Raw genomic sequence first — 20,921 nt, 5'->3', positions numbered from 1 at the left:
AGCAAGGCACTTCACATCTCCTGCACACGCATTCACACCACCAGTCACACACGCGCACACGCCAGTGACGTCAGGCTGGAGTTTGGAGTAGAAAGCCAAGTGGATGAAGGAAGTGGAGATCTCCACCCTCCAGCCTTCCCCTGACACTTCTCACAGATATTACCGAGGCTTATTTGGGGGACTCGCAGCACAAAGTCACATCGTGTCTTGGTTTTCAAAAAGTTTCCATCCGCCGCGATATCAGAAATCTGTTTTTTCTTTCTTTTCTTGTTCTGCTCTTCCCTGCTGCGGGTTGGTCGGACGCTCTCCAGGCACAGGTCTCTCCATCTCCTAACTTTTGCGCACCGAGCTGGAGCTCTGCGGTCGCTGTTGATCCTCCTCTGTCCCTCGGGGCTGCACTCCGCCTCTCCTCCCGTCAGAAGTCCCTGCACACCGGAGGCGAAGACTTGTCTGATGCCATGCACCACCGAGTATCTTCTACCGGGCTCGTCGATCGGAAATAAACTCTTGTCAAGTCGAGCAACTTGCGGGACTTGGACGCGCAGATCTCGTCGCTGCTGGTGACGAATTGAAAGAAAAGTGATTTGAAGAGAGAAAGAGGACGTTTTCCTTTTTTTCATTCCGAGCTAATTTTTTTAATTTTTGAATAAAGTCGAGTATCCATGATGAGCAAACCCGCCGGCTCAACAAGTGGCTGTTTGGATATTCTGAACGTCAAATCAAGTAAGTGTCGCCTCTGTGTTCCCTGACGCTGCTGGAGAATACTGAGCAGCAGTTTGTAGAAAAGGCCTTTCTCTACTTAAAGTCAACATAAAGCTGCTGCGCATGGGTCCAACTCTTACTCTCATGTCAGCAGAGCTTTAACACACTAATTCAAATAGTTTCATTCCTCGTATTCGTTCAAAAAAGCGAGGAGTGATCCGTGTGGAGAATATCTGTTTCTTTCCCCGAGTGCGCACACACTCATTTTCACACACTCACAGAAAACTCGAGCCAAAAGCGGATTCAGGCTGATTGGAATTTAAATAAACACATTTCTCAAGCTTTTTGGTTTTGTAGAATAAATATAATAAAGTGCCTCCATGCTCTGAATTCTCCTTTTCATTCGCCCCATTTGCTTGATGACACTTGTTGCCTCTAATTTCATTTTTTCCCGTAAAGACTAATTATAATCGGAAACTGGAGGATTACTTTTTCTACAGGAGATTGTTCTCTTCTGTTGCCACTTAAACAAAACTATTAAACGGTATACATGTGTGTAAATGTTGTGCCCACACACACAGGCGTCTCTGCACTTAAACACACCAGTGCTATTCATTGTTTTTAAAATTCAACATTTCGAGATTTCCTCGTGATATTGAAGGATGTCTAGTGGTTTATGTGCTGGTTGAAATTACACTGGGTGTCTTTTTCTTTTTAGTATTTGCAATTATCCCTCTGCAAGGCCTCATAATTATTTCAAATGGAATCTTTCATAATGTAAGGCCCAAAAGTTGCCTATTGTTTTTTGTTTTAAAAAAGATTCACATTTTCTTTTCCATTCACGCGTGTGTTTCTTGATGCATGTTTAACCAAATCCCCAAAACGTGTCATTCAAGTATAAAAAAAAGTTATATATCTGCTGTGTTCTAAACATTAAATTAGTTTCGAATACAACAACCGGCCCCACAACATTACAGCTCCGTGTCATTATGGGTGGTCAGTGTGAGGAAAATTTCCTTCTCCCAGTATAAAAACTTAATTTCCAGTTCTTTCAGCAGGTTCTCGCCTTGATGGTGATTACGTTAATGGAATATGCCATATATCTTCAAGCAATTACTGGGCACAATGGGGACGAATTGGACCCCCACAGTGGGAAGTTAAATACATTTCCCCCCTTACACAACATAACCGGGCGTCATTTTTTATTTAACCGACTCTGCACCAAACACGGTTTTTACATTTTGTTTGCACTTTGTTTTTCGCGATGAGCTTCTGCGCCATTTTCTCAATTTTCCATTTAAATTACGCACGGAGGTTTTATTCTGGGAGTGAAATGAAACCAGCGTGGTTTGTTTAATATCACCCAGTCAACACAAAACTCTAATCAGAACAGTAATTATTTTTTACAAGACATTCCTAGTTGGTTATGTTATATAGACTAGAAATGAGGACGTCCCTCTTTTAATATTTTTTAATTATTGTGACTGACTCGCAACAGGCAACTCTCGCTCATATTAACCCCAAAAAGACACAAATACAACACACAAAGTTGTCTCCCTTCGTCTTATAGCAATGACACGGCTGTGACCCGCACATGAAAGCCTATACATGGCCTTCTGATTCTTAATAATCTGCCAACTGAAGCCCTATAACTCTCCCCTGAAGTCATTGTTTTTTTTGCTGCTGGGGAGTTATTCCCATGCCACCCTTTTTGACGGGTCACTGGTGAATCAATGAGCAGGTGGCAAAACGTCAGTGTAATTACATAGACGGCGTTTCCCTCCAGAATAAAACACCCTCCCTCATATGCATACTTCTTTTTTTAATAGATTTGAATACAAATGTTCACCCCAAAAAAATAATCACATTTTTTTTCATCTACACCGGGGTCGATTTACATACACTTCATTTGAGTTGGTGAAACGAGTTGGTGCGCATTATTCTCATGGTGCAGTGTCACTCCCTAATCCTGGGGCCTATAGACCTGCGGGATAAAGCAGCTGTCGAGTCCCATTATGAAGGGGAGTTGGCAGCTTGTCGAGATCCAGGCAGTCAGACGAGGTTCAATGGGGGAAAATCATTAAGTTAACACTTTCCCCTAATGTCTCCATTGTGCGCCCTCGGGCTATTGTCTTAGAGAGCTCAGATATGACGCTTCCCACCGGACTTTATTCTTGAAATGTACGCGGTGAATTCCCATGGTCGAACGAGGCATGGGGCGAAGTCCAGTGTGTGTGTGTGTGTGTGTGTGTGTCTGTGTTGTGGGGTTGTCCGACAAAAACAAGTCATTTGCAGGACGATGGTTCCTCATCTCCACCAGGGTCTCAACAAAACGTCACCTTTTTCTTTTTTTTTACTGTACATCAACGAATGGCTAAACAACTGCAAAACTAACCTCAAATTATTTGCAGGAGTGAATTGCAAAAGCAAGCAGGAGTTTCATTCTTTGCCATGTTTCCACGTTTTTTGTATCTAGAAAGAAGCAAGTTGCCATTGAATTGTATTCGTCTGAAATTGAGCTGAGTGTAGTCGCAGTGCTTGATCATTCATTTAACTGAAATACGGGCCGTCCCCAGGTCGGATTCTGGACATCCCATGCAAAGTGTGCGGCGACCGCAGCTCAGGGAAACACTACGGTGTTTACGCCTGTGACGGCTGCTCGGGATTCTTCAAGAGGAGCATCCGCAGAAACAGGACTTACGTGTGTAAATCTGGCTCCCAGGTGAGGCCTCCGCACAATCTATTCAAGTCATTTATCCTCATGTTCTATTTATTTTGAAGATGGCCCAAACTGGTTGTATATGTGGGTGTATGTTTGATTATTTCATGTTATCATTATTCTTATGAAGCACGATGGAGGTACAGGCGAACACAGGGAATACGTAAAAAAAGAAGAGCCACATTAAAAATCCAACCAATAGAGCAACCAGTGCTTCTAGTCGGTCTTACATTTACCAAATGATATCCGAGCAACAAGCACTGCATTAATCTCCAGGGAGATACGAGTGCTCTGGCTCCAAGTCTCATCCCAAACACATAACTGACGCTTTTACGCACGAGAGGTTAACTATTTACGCACAGATGTTTTCTGTTTGCTTTACTCTCGTGGCGCATGTGTGAAGTCTCTCTTGATGAGACTAATTGTGTCACGCCTGAGGCCATTAAGCGTCGGGGCTAAACACCTCGCTGCTGTAACATATCAGGTGTAATCCAATCTAATGTGATGACTCGCAGGCGAGGATTTAGGCAGCAGAGGGCGGGATGGAGTACTTATCCCGCGGGATCAGGCCGCAGTGGAGCCGCAGGGGTGTAGTCGATAACTACACGATAATAGCACGATCTTTCACCTGCAGATTGGCCTCCCAGGCAGATAATAGCACGACGCTTGGAAGCTATAAACCCCCTTTCTTTTCTCTCCCCCTCTCCCTCTCTCTCTCTCTCTCTCTCCCTCTCTCTCTCCCCCTTTCTCTGCACAGGGAGGTTGTCCCGTAGACAAAACTCACAGAAACCAGTGCCGAGCGTGCCGCTTGAAGAAGTGTCTGGAAGTGAACATGAATAAAGACGGTAAATGGGCATAATTGAATTATCACGTTGGCCATACACACGCCATGCAACGGTGTTGGGACTGGAGGTGGGGAAAGTGCATTAAGGCTAATGATCCAGGCGGAAAAGTGATAATTACAAAGTATTTACTTGTTGAGGGATATTCATACTGATTATAGAGAATTGTTTTTTTACAATTACAAACATTTGCACTTTGAATTATTGAAGAAGTAGTTTGGAAATAAATGCAATATTATAAAACATAGAAAAGTAGATAAACAAGTGATTACTCCTGCAGGGACCTCTCCTCCGCTCATGTGCTGCACGTTTGTGTCCCGTTTCACAGCCGTCCAGCACGAGAGGGGCCCCCGGACGTCCACCATCCGCAAACAGGTCGCCCTATATTTCCGGGGCCACAAAGAGGTGAACGGATCGTCGACCCATTTCTCGGGCTCGTCCATGCCCGGCCCCCCCTTCTTCACCACGGTCACGCAACTTGAGCCCCACAACCTGGAGATGAGCAACGTGGCCACCACGCCGGAGAGACAGGCCATCGTTGGTCTGGCACAGCCCACCCCGAAGGTAGGCGACATTTTGAGATGGCTTAACAGTTATTTAAGAAGATTTCCCTCCTATTTTTTATCTCCTTGGATTTGTATATTCTACTTTACTTTCAAGAGTTAGTTTGTTGCGATAAAAATAAATAGAATTCAACAATCCATCTGTTTTCTTCGGGTTTTTCTGGCTATTTATAGTCATTTTTAAAACCTATAACTATCAGAATATACAAGTCCTTAATAGTTTATGATATCCCATTGAAATTTGTATTATTCCCAAATGTTATTATAAGATTACAGTTTTTTTAGGATAAGGGTGAGAAGTTGGAAATTCTTGTTCCGATTTAGCAGCCTGCTAAGAGCCACAAATCCACCAATTAGGCTAAATTTCTCCCTGTAAATCCTCCACGAGCAACACTTATAATTACAGAAACCTGCTGCTGGGGCTTGGAGTTTGATCATCGTCAAATATCCAGCAATTCTCTGAACTGCAGTTACATGACAACACAAGGTGTTGCTGATACTAATGAAACATGATGATATTTCCATTCCTCCAGTACCCCCACGAAGTCAACGGGACCCCCATGTATCTGTACGAGGTGGCGACGGAGTCCGTGTGCGAGTCGGCGGCGCGCCTCCTCTTCATGAGCATCAAGTGGGCGAAAAGTGTCCCCGCATTCTCCACGCTGCCATTATCTGACCAGGTACAATGTGGGTGGAAGGGCTGAATGAGATGTTTGAGAGTTTAGACGTCTCATTATAAGCTTTTTATTTGGTGTTCATATTATGGGTCTATAGGAAAGTAACTATATTGTTATAGTCGATATGATGTAAGATGATGGCAGCCAGGGGCCTTTCACAGGCCTAACCAAGAGAACAGCGCTGTGTGTAATATGGAATCCAACAGGTTTTACGCACGGGTTACTGTGATACTGTACGAGCAAATGGGCTTAAAGTATTTCTGACCAATGCTTGATTCTGCTATTCAATATAGTTTTTAACCCGGAAATTCTTCTTCTTCTTCGCAGCTGATTCTGCTGGAGGACGCATGGAGGGAACTATTTGTTCTTGGCATCGCGCAGTGGGCCATTCCTGTGGACTCCACAACTCTTCTCGCTGTTTCTGGTGCGTATACGAGACTCCTATCTGGTTACAGGTGACGACCAGCCTCATGAATGTAGAACAGAAAGTCACTGAACATTTATCCCGCGTAATGACGAGTTTCTATTTTTATTAATAGGAATGAACACTGAAAACACAGAGTCCCAGCGGATGAATAAAGTCATGTCGGAGATTCAAGCACTTCAAGAGGTGGTCACCCGATTCAGACAGATGCGTCTGGATGCAACGGAGTTCGCCTGTTTAAAATGTATCGTGACATTCAAAGCTGGTGAGTGCCATCATCTCCCTGGTTGTAGTTCAGCATTGTCATTCAACTTAAAGGCTCATAACGGAAACCATCATTATTTATTTTGGAGTGTGCACATTTCCTTTTTGTCTAAACCTAAATCTGCAGAGGGGATCGAATGACAGCCGAAGTTCCAGCGGCTAATTGAACCTTGTTGGTTTATTAATCCAACACACCAGCACCTTTTTAAATCCTGCCTCTTCTCTTTCAGTTCCCACGCATGGCAGCACCGAGTTAAGAAGTTTCCGTAACGCCAGCGCCATCGCTTCGCTACAGGACGAGGCGCAGCTCACTCTCAACAGCTACATTCACACCAGGTGAGACACAGGAGACAGGATGAACCTGTGAGGATCAACTCCCACGTGGCTCCTTCCCCCTGCAGCCTATATACGTTCATTAGGAAGTTAATGAGGCAATAAGGCGCTGTTGTTTCCTGTAATCGTGCACATGCAGGTGCAGCATGTTATTCAATTGGCAGCATGTTGGCCCAGATGTGTGTTAATTGGAGACGCTGCCAGTGAACACACAGAGGCTCAGAGACAGGGCGTGTTTCCTTTCTGTCTCTTACCCCCGGTGATGTGTTGCAGGTACCCGACTCAGCCCTGTCGCTTCGGGAAGCTGCTCCTGCTCCTGCCCGCGCTGCGCTCCGTCAACCCCACCACCATAGAGGAGGTGTTCTTCAAGAAGACCATCGGGAACGTCCCCATCACCAGGCTCCTGTCCGACATGTACAAGTCCAGCGATATATGAATTTTCTCGCCATCTGTCCAGTGCGCATGGAAAAGAGCTGAGCCGAAGGCCCATGCAGAGACTCACCCAGCAGTCGACAGAACGACGAATCCTAGCAGATGTAACCATGGGTTGATTTTTGTATTTGAATTTTTTTTGCTAAGCACAAAATCTCTTTGGCTATATTTAAAAAATAGGCTCCATTGAAACAAAGACTGCAGCACAAGCTGGAATTCACCGAGTAGCCAGTTAACAGTCTAGTTAAGGATTAGCCTGTAATGTTCATGATAGAAGTGACTTTATGAAAACTGAAAGCTACAGTTTAAATACGGCCTGAAGACTCTGGAGAGCACCTGTCTGTCAAAGAATTGTTATATATAACGAAGTTTTTCGAGTGTCTGTGAGACCAATGAGCTTGATGACCAATTACATCTTTTATTGCTGTGTTCAGTCCCACTGGAGGAAACCAAAAAAAAAAAAAAAAGATGGCGCATGCGTAATGTGGGGGGGATGCGAGTCGCTGTCCCTCGATCCGGTGCTGAAACCAAACGCACGGGGGCATCGATGAGGAGGTGGCAACACTCAAATTATAAGGAGGCACAGAGGGCAAAGACTTTTAAAAGGATCCGCCTGCACCCCCCCCCCCCCCACCCCACCCCTGAGTGTAAAAGTACATTAATCTGAAGATGTTTGTATTTAAGTGGTAACTGTCCATGTTTGTGTTGGTGTGTCCTGTTTGAGGCGCAACATTAAACTGCTTAGGTCGACTTTGTGAAGTTAGACACTAACACTGGAAGAAAAAAATTCAGCACTTGGGGATTTGTTTCTGTGACCTGTGATGTTTTTTATTCTGTTGTAAATACTTAAAAGAGTTATAACTGTTTAGAGTTGTAACAAAGAGAATAAAATACACTGAATTAAACTGTTTTCATATCATGGAGATATATAAATGATCAGCTGCAGTTACAAAGCAGGTTTTCATGTTATTGTGAATAGTAGTGTTGCTCATCGAAGATGTAATTTTGTGGACATTGTTACACACAATTTCAATATATTTCCCGGTTGTAAAGGTGCTAAATTGCTTCAGTAACCACTTAGTGTATTGTTACATGAGGAGTTATCAAGTCACATTAAATCAGAAATTAATCTATATCTCATCAATTAATCCATTAAACATTATCATTCATATGTTTGATCCGGCTATAGAAGCAGAACATCACCTCTTCTCTTAGAAAACATGAAGCGGTTGGCCTCCAGTTGGAAGTCAGATGTAGGCATGTAGATGTCACTGCAAGAATAAACAGTTCTCATTTTTATCACATTAAAAAAACTACAAGGTGGAAAATGTATTTAAAAATATATATTATAATGGGCCGACATGTTTAAGCAAACAGAAGCACCAAAGACATGCAAAAAAAGAGGATTTCATAGGCGTTAATCATACATCAAACATGACTTAACTCGATTAATAGTGTTGTTGATTCCCTTTACAAACTTCAAACTATTTCAAAATCAAAACTCAAGGCAGTTTTAATAAATTCTAGTCATGGGTCTGAAATCTTGTTGTAAAGGAAAGCTTATATGATGTGTTTATTTGAAAAATAAGACGTAAAAAGCAAAGGTTAAAATATCGGTTATAATGGCTGCAACAACTTGACAATCCAATGTGGCGCGGTAAACGGGTCAACAGTCCGAATCAACAAATGTACTTTCTGAGATATTTCACCTGTTTTATTGGAAAATCTTCAAAATAAAGAAAAATGGCACAGCAGTATACAAATCTCAAAATGCATGTAGCCCGTAGAAATACTGCAGTTCCCTCTCTGTAAATTATATTTTTCCTGCTAGAAAATCCTTGTGATAACTGGGCAGGTGCTGGTTGATACACACACACAAACACACACATACACGTGCTTCCTTTTGAAGGTTGGATCAACTAAGTGTCAAGGCCCATCACATATATGTGTGTGTTTAGTTGCTAGTTATGGTGTATCGGATATATAAGATGGGAAATGTGGGTCTTTACAGGAGCATTGCATACATAGAAGTCTTATTCAAATGTTACTATATAAATGAATATATTCAAGACATAGCTAAATGATAAATACATAATATATCCATGTGAGTGGCATTTCCAGACATAGAGAAATTACTATAAATTACTTTGAACCACAGTAATTGTGTAGAACATTCTTGACTCCAATTAGAAAGTGAAAACAAACACCAAGCAGGGTCACTAATTTGACTAAAAGAGGCAGTGAACGATATTATTTTGGGGGACGTGAGGAGGGAAAGTTGTCTTTGAAATGTTTATTGTCTGAGAGAAACCTGGAGCAGTGAAGAGAGCTTTGGGTTGTCGGGCCAGGCGGAGCCGAGCGGGGTCGAGCCGGACCAGGCCAAGCTGAGCCATCTGTTTGTTTTTTCTTTTCTTTTCAGGCTTGTCTGATTTTGGATGGGGTGTAGGTCTTGTCCAAAGTCTCGTCCTGTAGAAACATGTGCAGGCATCGTTCGTTCTGGGCTAAAGGGTGACCGGCCACTCTGAAAACACACACAGGAGCAAAGGGCAGGTTTGAAGCAGGAGGATTGAGGGAGTCCTTTGTCATGTGAAGGATATGAGGGAATATTTCAAGTGTATGAACATGTGAGTACATCTGCATGTGTTTACTGGAGTTATGGAGCGCAGTGAACACGAATTACATTTTCTAGGTTTAAGGTAAGATTTTTACATCGTCCATTTAAATTCATTTCAAAAATTTGCTGAAAAGTAAACAACCATTGTATTCATATTCCTGTGGTCAAATCCCACAAAATCTTGCACAATGAAACGTGTCTCATTTTCTTCTTCTTCTTCTAAAACCAGAACATTGTCATTTTGTGTGCATTATTGCAAATTCAGTTGTTGAGTTATTGACAAGCATATTACACTGTATACACTATGTAATATAAACTAATGTTCATAGTACACGGTTGTTACAGATAAACAAGAAATCAAAACACTTGTCAACAAGAAATAATACAGGAGCTGGATCAAAAAGTGATTTAAAAATCAGTGTATTACCCAAGATTCAATAAAGTATTCCTGGAGCTGTTTAACTACATGCAAAAAATATGGTTTTATTAACGAGAGTAAACTACAATTAGTAACTTTTACAACGTTAACCCAGTACACACAACACTAATGTAGGAATAGTATGGATTTGTGCCAGTGATTTAGAATGGAAACATGGTGTGTGTATATGAGAGAGAGTAGGATAACGTGTAAAGGGGACTTTATCTGGAGAAGTGGTATTCATCTTAAACACATGGCTACGAAGATGCTCCGAAAGCATTTGACAATCTGTGAAATAATTACAAAAATCAACATGAATCTTGTCGCTAAGATTCGGTAACGTGAACAGAAAAAGCACAAATCATCACTACACAACTGAAGAGGCCCATACTCTAAATTTAAGGACTGACTATACATTACTGACCTGTTGAACGGTATCCACAACAGATATTGGTTTGTGGTTATGAATGTGTGGTTGTGGCCACGAGCTTGTCTACTTTACTATAATATAAGTAATGCGTTTTCTTTTTCTGTCATTAACTCATCAACTCTGACTTGGGAAATCACAGTTTTAAGGATCACAGTTGAAAAGTATTTGTTTTTTTTCTGTTTATTACAGATGTATAATATCACTGCACGCCGTTAAAGCCATGATGACATGAGGCTTCCCTTGAAGTCCCTTCAGATGACGCACAGCAGCTTGATGTGCATGAGCCTGTGCACCTGAGAGCCTCAAACATCTAATTTTATCCAGAACAGATCAACAGGATGACATGGCACGTATGCATGTATGACCTCTAAATCGAAATATTTCAGTGAAATTAAGCTGCTCGGGGCAGGGGCCGACGGGTCAGATACCAGTGCAATCATCAGAAACCAGCTCTATTTAATAGGTTTTGGAAATTTTGCAGTTGACATTGAGGACAAGGTGCAGCAGAAGAATGTGAAAATCTGATGGTCCTTGCTCGCTTTTGGACGCAGGGAGGGTTAAGCCCTTCTTTTTTTCTATCAGAACCATGAATTACTCTACATTTGAGGAGAGTTTTTTACTTCTCCTCTCCACTTGTTTCACAGCAACAATCGTGTTTAGCGTTCCTAGAAGATTTCCTCTCCACAATGCTCTCAATCACACATTAAAACAATGCTGCCAGCCACGTCGGCCAGTATTAAGTCTAAACAATGATATGATCAACAGTAGTTATTCATTCTCGGAGGAAAGTGTGTGTGTGTGTGTGTGTATGTGGTTGTGGGGGGGATTTAATTGCCAGCACTTTCTCATCTCCTTGAGAAAAAAAAACATATTTATGGATTTTAATTTTCTCAACTGTCTTTGCACACTTAATATTCCAACAGGAAACATTGATGCATTTGCACATGAAACAAAGATAATGGCCATGTCTGCAATCAAAGCAAATAATTACGGTCACACTGTAACTTTTATTGTTACGCAGCTGAAGACGAGGACATGCTGGATCAAAAATAAGCAGAGGTGCACACACCATCCCGTGGAACCAGGCGCTGTAATTTGAGCTGCAATTATCATAAATTACACATCAACAATAAAACAAATGTGGGAAAAATTATGTTCTGGGGTTCGCGCTCGAGTCCTCTTTGGTTATTCTTGTCCTTTTTTTCGGAAGTAATTAAAAAAGAGAATTAAGGAGGATAGTGACGGAAAAAAGACCTGCCCGTCTCTGCGGGTTCAGTTTGTTAACAATATGAGGAGAAGTGGAAAAGTTGAATCTACTTATTGCAGCAAGTGTTTCATTGTTGTTGAGAGTAAAAAAAAAAAAACATCGCTAAGGAACGAGCGTTAAACGACAGAGTACAAAGGGACACGAATTGTAAGGAGTAAATTGTTTTGACCTTGTGGCCAAGCAGTGGAAGTTGGGAGAGAGAGACAGATGACGCGGAAGGCTTACTTGTTGAGAAACTGCTCCAAACCCTGTCTTCGCTCCTCAATGAAGAGGTCATCAAATATCCCATTATCCCCTCGAAACGGGAACTGCCGGAAAAGAGCTTTTCCCGGGAGAGGAGGGACGACCACCTGCGATATCACAGAGTAGCAGTTAAACAGGCAATTTATTAAACAGTAAAACAGTCTTAAAGTGAGTCTGTATTTTGTGGTCAAAGTTGAAACCTTCCTTCAAAATCATATAGATCCAATAGACCTTTTAACAGCTCTCTCCCTGATCAAGTGCGGTGCATAAACGGTCAATGCTATATAATGATTTGATAAACCAAGTACTCGAGAGGCTTTGTGTCAAGTTACCCTCCAAGTCTCACCTTGCTCTCTCTCTCCAGCTCCGCTCTGAGCCACTCGAAGTCACTGTATCGCCTCCGGACAAGAGACTCCTTCAGCTTAAAGATGGGTAGGTTGGTCTGTGAACATACACACACACACAAACACACACAGTTAATAAACAGATAATTATCTGGCTCAATGAGTAATGGATTAATCCACTAACTAGCTCCACTCTATAGTTCGCTCTTTCTTGCAAAACGTTTTTCTCGATACACGACAGATATTTTGTCAGAGTAGTATGTGTTCAAAGTGAAACAACAAATCAATTCATCAATCAACAGAAAATGAATCAGAAACCATTTTCATGATCAGTTTGTCGTTTGTTTCCTGCAAAAATTGCCAAAAACACATTGTGTCAAACTTTTCAAACATATTTGGGGTTTGGACTGTTGGATGGATCCGCAAGGATTTTAGGAAACTGTGATGAGTATTTTCTGACATTGTATATTTCAAACTATTTATTGATAAAATAATTGACAGATTAATCAACAATAAAACATCATCTTTTAGGTGAATCCCTGCTATACCCTTTACATAACCAATAGGAACACATGACTTCAGGTACCCAGGAACACCTCGACATACATCTTGAGTTCAATGTCATTAGTAAAAAACAAAACTGGTTTAGTTTCACCCAGGAACTAACTTACTTAGTATTGGTCTCATTGCTTTATTTACCTGTGGGTTGTTTGGACACCTTGTGACACAACTGTTGACCATAAACTCATTTAAAGATGTTCCCTAGTATGATTTTAACACCAACAAACCAACTCCCAGGTTGTACTCTGTGTGCAAACAGTAAAAAGAGCATAATGATCACTGCCATGACGACAGATTGTGCCAACATGAAGAGAAAGTTAATTCCTTACTGCATTGGTTTCGGGTATAGCCTTGTGTTATCTACTCTGACTTTATAGAAATGAAGAGGAGAGGAAATGAAACAAAGACTCCTTCAAACTGAGGTACACTGAAAAGAAACATTTAAACTGTCCTCCAGGCAAAGTTCACTTATGTTTTGCTCACCAAGGTCTATTGCTCTGAGAAGGTTTTTGCCATTTTTTCCCTCCCTCTGAGCGTTCGTGTATACCAGTGCACAGATGTGTGCATAATTCTAAGCTGCTGTTGACAAGCACTCGAGAGCAAATTTCATATTAAAAAGAGGAGATGTTTCGACATTGACAGAGAACACTGAAGCAAACAGCACATTACAGCACAATGCCAAACCTCTTCACTAGTCCTGGCAGCACATGGCCATCCCATGACAATGTACAAACAAGGCGAGAGTGAATGAGCATTTCATTGGCGGGCCACATTCGGAGAAGGTCAGAATTCACGGGAGGAGGAGGAATCACAAGAGCAAGGCAACCGAGCAAGTAGGTGCAGCATGAATGCAGTTTGAACAGCAGACTGATCGATGAGCAGATGACCGTGTGCAATAAAAGGGGATGGAGAGTTAACTAGAAGGCTGAGTAAATGGATAAGCAAAAAAAAAAAAAAAAAAGAAGGTGGGGGTGGGGTAGGCTTAAAGGAAGAAAAGAAAAAGTGGAGAGGTTGGGAGCTTCATCTGGTCTGTGCAGGACTAATTGAGGAGGGAGGAGAGCAGGAGTGGTCTTTTCGCTCTCATGGCCTCTCCCTTTCAGTTTTTTTCCTCTTTATTTCCCCTGCTCTGTGATAATAAGTCAGATTTTCTGCCCTTGAGTCTCCTCTCGTCGGGTTTCAATGGGGAAAACACAGGCATTTTTATTTTATTCCCTCACTGCTCCTGTCCTGTCCTCCATCTTCAGAAAATGTGTCAAAAAAAAAACATCCTCATGATGATCAGGATTGTGATATCTGTGAAACAAACATCAGAAATGGGAATAATTCAAATACAAAGTCAATAGTCATAAATTCTACCTTTAAAACATAAAAGTGTTCCATTGCATTTCTACTGAAGTTGCAATTCAATATAATCCCGCACCACAACACCAACACTAAGACTTGAGTCTTAAACAATCTGTGATATCCTGAAAATAGTCTTCATAAAAGGTAGAAATATGTGGAGCAGCTGATGTACTGGATGGAATTACAGTGTATAGATGCAGTAAAGGGTCCAAAATCGAATTTTCTTATGGGGGGTTAGTCAGAGAACACCATGGGGGAAAACATTTTTATGGAATTGCAGCTGTTCTGGGCAGAAAGGTGAAGTGAAATGAGTACAGAGGAGCTAAAGGAGGGTTTTGTTACTACAGGAGTCTTGGTGCAGTGAGTATGCAGCATAAAACAGGGTCGACATGGGAGAGTCTTTAGAATGCTTCTCCAGACTTTTCTTTGAAAACTTCAAATGTCGGCTTCACAGGTTACGTCTCCTTCTGAAGACTCTTCCGTGTTCCATTACATTAATTGTAATGGCATTTTGGTTTCCTCTATCTTTGATAACATATGTCATAAGGTTATTTTCACATCTTATTTTTTGTGTTTAAGCAAAGATCAATATGTAAAATCCCTGCTTGTGTATGACAGCAGCTGTTTTTAAAGTCTGTCAGGGTTTTCAATCTTTCAGTTTTAACTGTAACATGAGAGTTGTTTCATTCTCACCTGAAACATGATAACAGTTTTCACCACCACCACATGAGCCTTGAAGCTCCTTTTTAAACAAACAAACCATTTTGTAACCAGTTCTTTCCGTGACCTTTGTGGTGCCTGCATGAAATTAAAGCACAGACAGAAGCCAGGCTTTACTGCATTCAAGACATTAATTTGAATATTGAGGACATAGCTCTACTATGATAAAGGGAGATACAATAGGTGCCTGTAAACTCACTTAAAGTTTTTCTGTATCACCCCAGCACGAGAACCCAACTCACACACCCCACTGATTTCAAGTTCTCTCCAGGTGAAGTTGTCAATGAGCCCCTCACTCCTCCTCTTTCTCAGGTCACAGAAGAAGTGGATTATCTTAGCTTTATCGCCCCACTGCTCTAGAATTAACTTCACTCTCCCCTCACCGCGCTCTGTCCCTGCTGCGTCATGTTACCTCACAGCATGGAGCGCCACAAAGTTAATCCCCACCACAACAGATCACAGTTACAGGTAATCTGCCACCGCCGTGACTCTAATCCCATCATGTGCGCACAGAAAACACTTAACTGTGCACAAGCTCACACTGACATACAGGCGGTAGACGTGAACAGGTGTTAAGTCATACAGTTAGCAACGTAAATATAATAGCCCAAAGCATTCAGAGCTTGTACACACAGTGGAGCCATCTCCAGACAATGAGGTTATTAGGGCGGGTGTAAGGGAAGAAAGTCACCTGGCCTTTCAATCCTCTCACCTTCTCAAACCCTGTGATTAAGAGATTGGCCTTGCAGGACAAGGGGAGGAACGAAAACGACAGAACTGAAAAATGAGAGGTCTCATTCTCCCTCTCTCTCTCTCTCTAACAAACACACACGCACACACACACACAGAAAAAGGCGGTGCGTGAGAGCTCTACGAGTCAAAGATCAGGTTTCCCTTGGCCCCTGTTCTCTTCATGGCTGGTTAGAGGTGAGGGCCTGGGTGTCTCAACTTACTGGCCCCTGCAGTGATTGGGACATGGGACCAGCCCAGACCCAGCCTCGTCTTAGCATTTCATTAGTTGTCTAAAAGGGCACACTTTGCCTCTCTCACTTTCTGAGAGACAGAGTAAAAAGAGGGTGTATGAAAGTAAAGTAAGCGGAAGGACACAAATGAAGAGCTGTATAAACACATCAAGGGAAATATTTAAAAGCAGGCTTTTAAAAAAAAAAAAATCCTGTATCCGAAAAAAGAGCATAAAGCTAGATGCTGATCTTTCAAAGTACTACTCCTACCTTTACTTTCCCTTTTGCGTGGACAAGGTGCATCCACGCTTCATAGGAAGAGCATGTGATGCATAATGTGAGGGACACAATACCTTAGGCTTATTGAAAATGGTTTGAAAAGAGGCAAAAACCCTTAAAAACAGCGAGGCAGAAAGACGGAGAGAGGGGACAAAGATCACTCATCTCCTGAGAGAATAGTTCAAGGCCGCCATGCATTAGCTTTTAGCAGGATGGATTAAGTCAAGTTTGAGAGTGTGCATCCTAAACCTCCCCCATGCCCCCTTCTTACCCCTCCCATATACTCCCCTTTCAGAATAACAGAATTAAAAATGGCAACATAATACCACCTCATTGCATCATATTTCAAAATGGGGAAGACAAAAAAAGACAGGGAACAAAAGCATTAAGGCTATGCTTCTTTTGCTCTCGCCTCTCCATGTACTCTCTCACTCGCTCCCTTTGCTTGCCGGCCCCTGTGGCCTGACAGCCTAGACTCGCCGAGCTGGCAAAAAGCTGCTTTGTTGCCATAGTATCAACTCCCACTTTTGATACTGTCATTTCAAGTAGGATATGGTAGCCTTGATACAATATGTTCCCCATTTCCATTAAAATAGTTGTCGAAGAGGATGCTGTAGACTTTGGATTACACTTGACTGTGCCTGACAAGCACACCCCCCCTCCCTCCCTCCGCCCAAACACATACACCCACTCCCCATCTCTCTCTCCATTTTATTAATGACCAAAGTCCCCCCCACCCCAATGCCCAAATGGAAAAGAGAAAGAAAGAGAGAGGGAGAAGCTATGGGAGTAGAGAAGAGGAGGGGTAGAAGACCGAGTGAGAGTGAGAGACAGAGCTATAAGAGGCCTTTTATGTACTCCTATCCATAAACAAAGTGAGATCCCAAAGTTCACTCCCCTGAATGTGCTCTCTGGATGAGATGGGAACCAACTAAGGACAAGACATTTTGATAATACCCTGCACCCCCTTCCTCACCCACTCTCGGTCTCACTCAGACACTAACTCCAACCCCCTGTTTGCAGAGGGTCCAAACGCACCACGCTGCTTGAGGGGTTCCCGCTCAAACCAGCAACAACCACATAAAACCATTAAGGTGATATGATAGGACTCTGCTGAATAACTTAAGGAACCATTAGGAACATGTGCAAACCACCTCTACCATTTTAGAAGCTGCATTTAAAATGAAGGGATTTCGATGAGAACAAAAAAACATTGTTTCAACACCACCCTGGACATTACAAGTCCGCTCAGGCAAAATTAGATATCCGCCTCCTTTCACTATGAACTTAGCTTCCATCTCTTTCGAGAAAAAGAAAACCTGACTGAAAGAAGTAGATTGATCCCATTGATTTAAAATGCCGGGTGCAGGACTAGCTGTCAACAAGTGACTGTGTAACCTGCCACACAGCAAACAGTTGGCTTCTCACATGATAATCCAGTCCTTTTACAATTAGTTTCAACACAAACTTGATGAACATTAAAAAAGAAAAGACCAATGAGTCAGAAGCCATTGCCAAATGGATAAACTTAATCATTTAAAACAGAGTCAAGGAAAATATTACAATATTACAGAAAGAATGAGACTGTACTGCTCAGTTTCACACATTCACCTATACAAATTCTAGTAACTACACTATGAACCAGACAACTGACTGCACACAGCTGGGAGTGAAATGGGATAAGTGGGCGATGGGATGAAGGCTGGTGAGGGGGTGGCTTTCTGCCCTCCCATGGGTGGGGGGTGTGGAGTAAGGAAGGGGAATAAACACTCAAGCTCCCCCACACCCTGGCCCTGTTTTATTCTTCTCTTCTATCAATGAGGGGATTAGAGAGACGGTCTCAGTGCGGCCACAAGGGCTCTCTCAATTTCGGACGGATAGCGGAACATCAGTGAGAACAGGGGACAACGGAAAAAGTCATAAATAGAAACTGTAAAGCAAAATTAGATAAGAAATTAAAGTAGGCCTGAATATCAAAAGCACAATGGAAACCAAAAGACAAAGAATAACGAAGACGCGGTTGCATTCCCGTTCCGGGAATCGCGGCTGACGCTATTAAAATGCTGGCGATGGAGTAAAACGCTTCTAAAGAAACCTGAAGAAAGGAGCAAGAGAGAAGCAAAGCAAAGTTGACACCACGTTTGTTGGGAAGTGAGGGATGCGCCGCTTCTTCTGTGGTCTTATGCAAAGCAGGGTCACACAGGGCTATGAGGTGCACAATAATGCTGATTACACGCATATGCTAATTATTACACGCTAATCAAGTACAGTAGCCTTATATTCAATGCTAACGCCTTGAGACTGCTTCGCTTCCCGCAGCCCATTTCTTTAAGGTAAAGGGAAACTAATAATACTCGAGGGCTGCTATAACCAATCTAAACACACCAGGCCACTAACTACAGGGGTGTCAGTCAACTGAAATGATAAGAGATTAGAGATAAGAGATGAGGCAATCAACTGAGCTGAGTGACTGCCTGACAGCTCCAGACTCACAGTACAGCTTGTAAAAAATGCATAATAGAGAGTCCTGGAATGGCTGAAGCAATACAAAATAGTATGTGGTGACAGACAAGTTGAAAAATATATGTGAACGAAGAAATTACTGTCATATTCTGAAAACAATGCTGATTTAAATAGAGCACATTGTACCTGTGTAGGCTGATGGTTTTCTTCAGTGTATAATGAACCAAACTGTCTTGTGGTAACGTATAAAGTTGCAAGGCCGATCATATACTGTTATTTTAGCTATGCCAAATGTTGTTGTAACTCTGTATTCTTGACATTAGAAACAGAAGTAAAATAAACACTGTTCAAAGATTCATTTCCACTGGAGCTTTCAACCTTTATCCACAATCTTCAGCAGCACCATTTACCTAGCTATATCCCTGTTGAACTGCAGATCTTCAAATATTGCATCGCTTTGAGCTCCTCTAGCACGTCCTGTATATATTGTTTGCATGGAGGAGTTTGACATTGAGGGTCTGACCATTAACAGGTCGATGAAAACTGAGCTGACACATCCTCTGAAGAAGACCATGTGATGTGGTCGCAAGCTCAAAGACAAGTGGATATGTGGACCTTGAGGAGATTTGGCATATTTTGCATAATCATATTCTATGTGTTACTTCACTGAAACTCCGTAGCTGTGATTGTTAAAAGTGGTCCAACATGATTTTTAAACCCATATGATACAGGAGGTGTCTTTTGCAATATCTAGGACTGTTTAACTCTCTTCTATGTTTGCTCAATAGAGCCATTTTTGGACAGCGCAGGACAATGACCTAACATGTCATTTTCCACAAGCATTTCCACAACAACCTTTCGTTGATTCTTCTCACAAGCACTTTGACCAACTATAAAGTGTTTTACCAATGAATGGCAGAAACCTCCATGAGGAGAAAAGCATTTGTGCAACTCTGCATGTTCTCCCGGGCCAGTGTAGGAGGAAGGAAATGTGCTGTGAAGGTGGGGGGGTGGGCAGGCGTGTGGAGGGGACCGGGGAGCATCCTGCATCCTGTCTGCACGCACAGAAAAGCTGACTTGCTGACTTGTGTTCCCCTTTACGTGACTTTCGATGAGTGATCAGTGTAACCAGGAAAGATGAAGCATCCTTAGATCGACCTTGCACAAGTGTAGTATTAGTGTGACGCGTGTATGAAAGAAGGAGCAGCGACACACAGCCCCACTTTCATGTTAAGTTTAATCATTTAGCGTGAGCAAGCTCTTATCTATTCTTTGCAGTCAGGGGATGGGGTGTGGCCTGAGGAGAACTCTGAGCTGTCCAGGAGGACTTTACACTTTATTTAGTAACTTTCTATCCATCTTACCACAGAGGTTATTTAAGTCCAGCTCACTTGTAGCCATGTCTCTTATGTGAAGCGACAACACAGCTGCACTGCCCAGGACACAGAGGGACAACACTAATGTAAACAAACTCCCTCCTAAAGCAGGGCGATAGGAAACAGCCTGTTAACATCATAACTCGTACTTGTAACTGATCTGTTGTTGTTAGCATTATCCCCCTGAGGTTATTCGACCTATAAGCTAGCATCTAGACTCATAACTTCGTCTCCACCGACGTTAACTCCATGTCAGGTAGCTAACCACTGTTAGTTCTGACGAGGGTCACTAGCCTGCTAGCTAGATAATGCTACCTTGCGTCACATTAGACCCTCGCTTTTCGTAACTGCACATTCACATATTCTAACATGGACACTGTTCAAATAGCTGCGTGTTCCTGACAGTGACACAATCGGTGTCAAGAAGCCTTCACTTGTTTTGAGCGCTGAAAAACGGCGGCTAGCTCAGGTAGCTAGCTCGCAAGCTAACGTCATTAGCAACTAGCTCACCTTCAGTTTCACTTCATACGTGGTGTGTTTGCCCCTGCCCACCCCGATGGTCTCGGGCTTGATCACGTCGATCTCTAGGAAGTTACTCGGGGGTCCATACGCGTCATTTAGGTTCTGAGGCTTGGAGAAGAGCCTTCTTGTGTCAGCTATGGTATCAGCCATTTCTCCCCTGTCCTTCCAGCAGCTCGAGATAGCGTGAAGCTAGACAGAGTACACATATGTACATTCCGCTGGTAACCTTCAAAGTAAAGTATTCGGCGGATATTGTCTCCACGAAAAGTGGAATTATAGCAGTACAATGCATTGTTTTATTGGACAAGAAATATTTAGAGAGAGTTTACATCCACGTGAATATGTGTTTGGGTCATTTTGATCTTTTACAAGGCTGTAAAGCGTAGCCACTTGTTTTATTTTGAAGGCAAATCAAGCAAGTT

At 42.4% G+C, this 20,921-nt stretch overlaps 2 protein-coding genes across 3 annotated transcripts; one reads left to right on the top strand and one right to left on the bottom strand.

Moving 5' to 3' along the window:
* The first annotated feature begins 662 nt into the window (after positions 1-662).
* nr2e1 (nuclear receptor subfamily 2, group E, member 1) lies at positions 663-6,960 on the top strand. 2 transcript variants are annotated; one of them, XM_053445530.1, is made up of 9 exons: positions 663-723; positions 3,279-3,424; positions 4,179-4,266; positions 4,592-4,827; positions 5,360-5,506; positions 5,831-5,927; positions 6,043-6,192; positions 6,422-6,527; positions 6,798-6,960. In XM_053445530.1, the coding sequence occupies exons 1-9, from the start codon at positions 663-665 to the stop codon at positions 6,958-6,960; spliced, it is 1,194 nt and encodes a 397-aa protein (XP_053301505.1). The 2 variants fall into 2 exon arrangements, with proteins under 2 accessions (XP_053301505.1, XP_053301506.1); XM_053445531.1 differs by having other exon boundaries at positions 666-690.
* A 1,324-nt stretch (positions 6,961-8,284) lies between these two features.
* On the bottom strand, positions 8,285-20,703 carry snx3 (sorting nexin 3). The gene is made up of 4 exons (XM_053445335.1): positions 20,488-20,703; positions 12,275-12,370; positions 11,911-12,035; positions 8,285-9,477 (listed from the first exon to the last, which is right to left on the bottom strand). The coding sequence occupies exons 1-4, from the start codon at positions 20,647-20,649 to the stop codon at positions 9,372-9,374; spliced, it is 489 nt and encodes a 162-aa protein (XP_053301310.1). The 5' UTR covers positions 20,650-20,703; the 3' UTR covers positions 8,285-9,371.
* Positions 20,704-20,921: the final 218 nt, after the last annotated feature.

This window comes from Pleuronectes platessa, chromosome 17 (assembly GCF_947347685.1).
Source record: "Pleuronectes platessa chromosome 17, fPlePla1.1, whole genome shotgun sequence".
In the NCBI taxonomy this organism is placed as follows: domain Eukaryota; kingdom Metazoa; phylum Chordata; class Actinopteri; order Pleuronectiformes; family Pleuronectidae; genus Pleuronectes; species Pleuronectes platessa.
This window is presented reverse-complemented; position numbering and strand designations above follow the sequence as displayed.

Coding starts and splice junctions, on each gene's coding strand:
- nr2e1 (XM_053445530.1), top strand. CDS start 663: ATGATGAGCAAACCCGCCGGCTCAACAAGTGGCTGTTTGGATATTCTG. Junction 724..3,278: donor TATTCTGAACGTCAAATCAA/GTAAGTGTCGCC, acceptor GGCCGTCCCCAG/GTCGGATTCTGGACATCCCA. Junction 5,507..5,830: donor CGCTGCCATTATCTGACCAG/GTACAATGTGGG, acceptor TCTTCTTCGCAG/CTGATTCTGCTGGAGGACGC.
- snx3 (XM_053445335.1), bottom strand. CDS start 20,649: ATGGCTGATACCATAGCTGACACAAGAAGGCTCTTCTCCAAGCCTCAG. Junction 12,371..20,487: donor CGTATGAAGTGAAACTGAAG/GTGAGCTAGTTG, acceptor GTATGTTCACAG/ACCAACCTACCCATCTTTAA. Junction 9,478..11,910: donor TTGGAGCAGTTTCTCAACAA/GTAAGCCTTCCG, acceptor GTGTGTTTTCAG/AGTGGCCGGTCACCCTTTAG.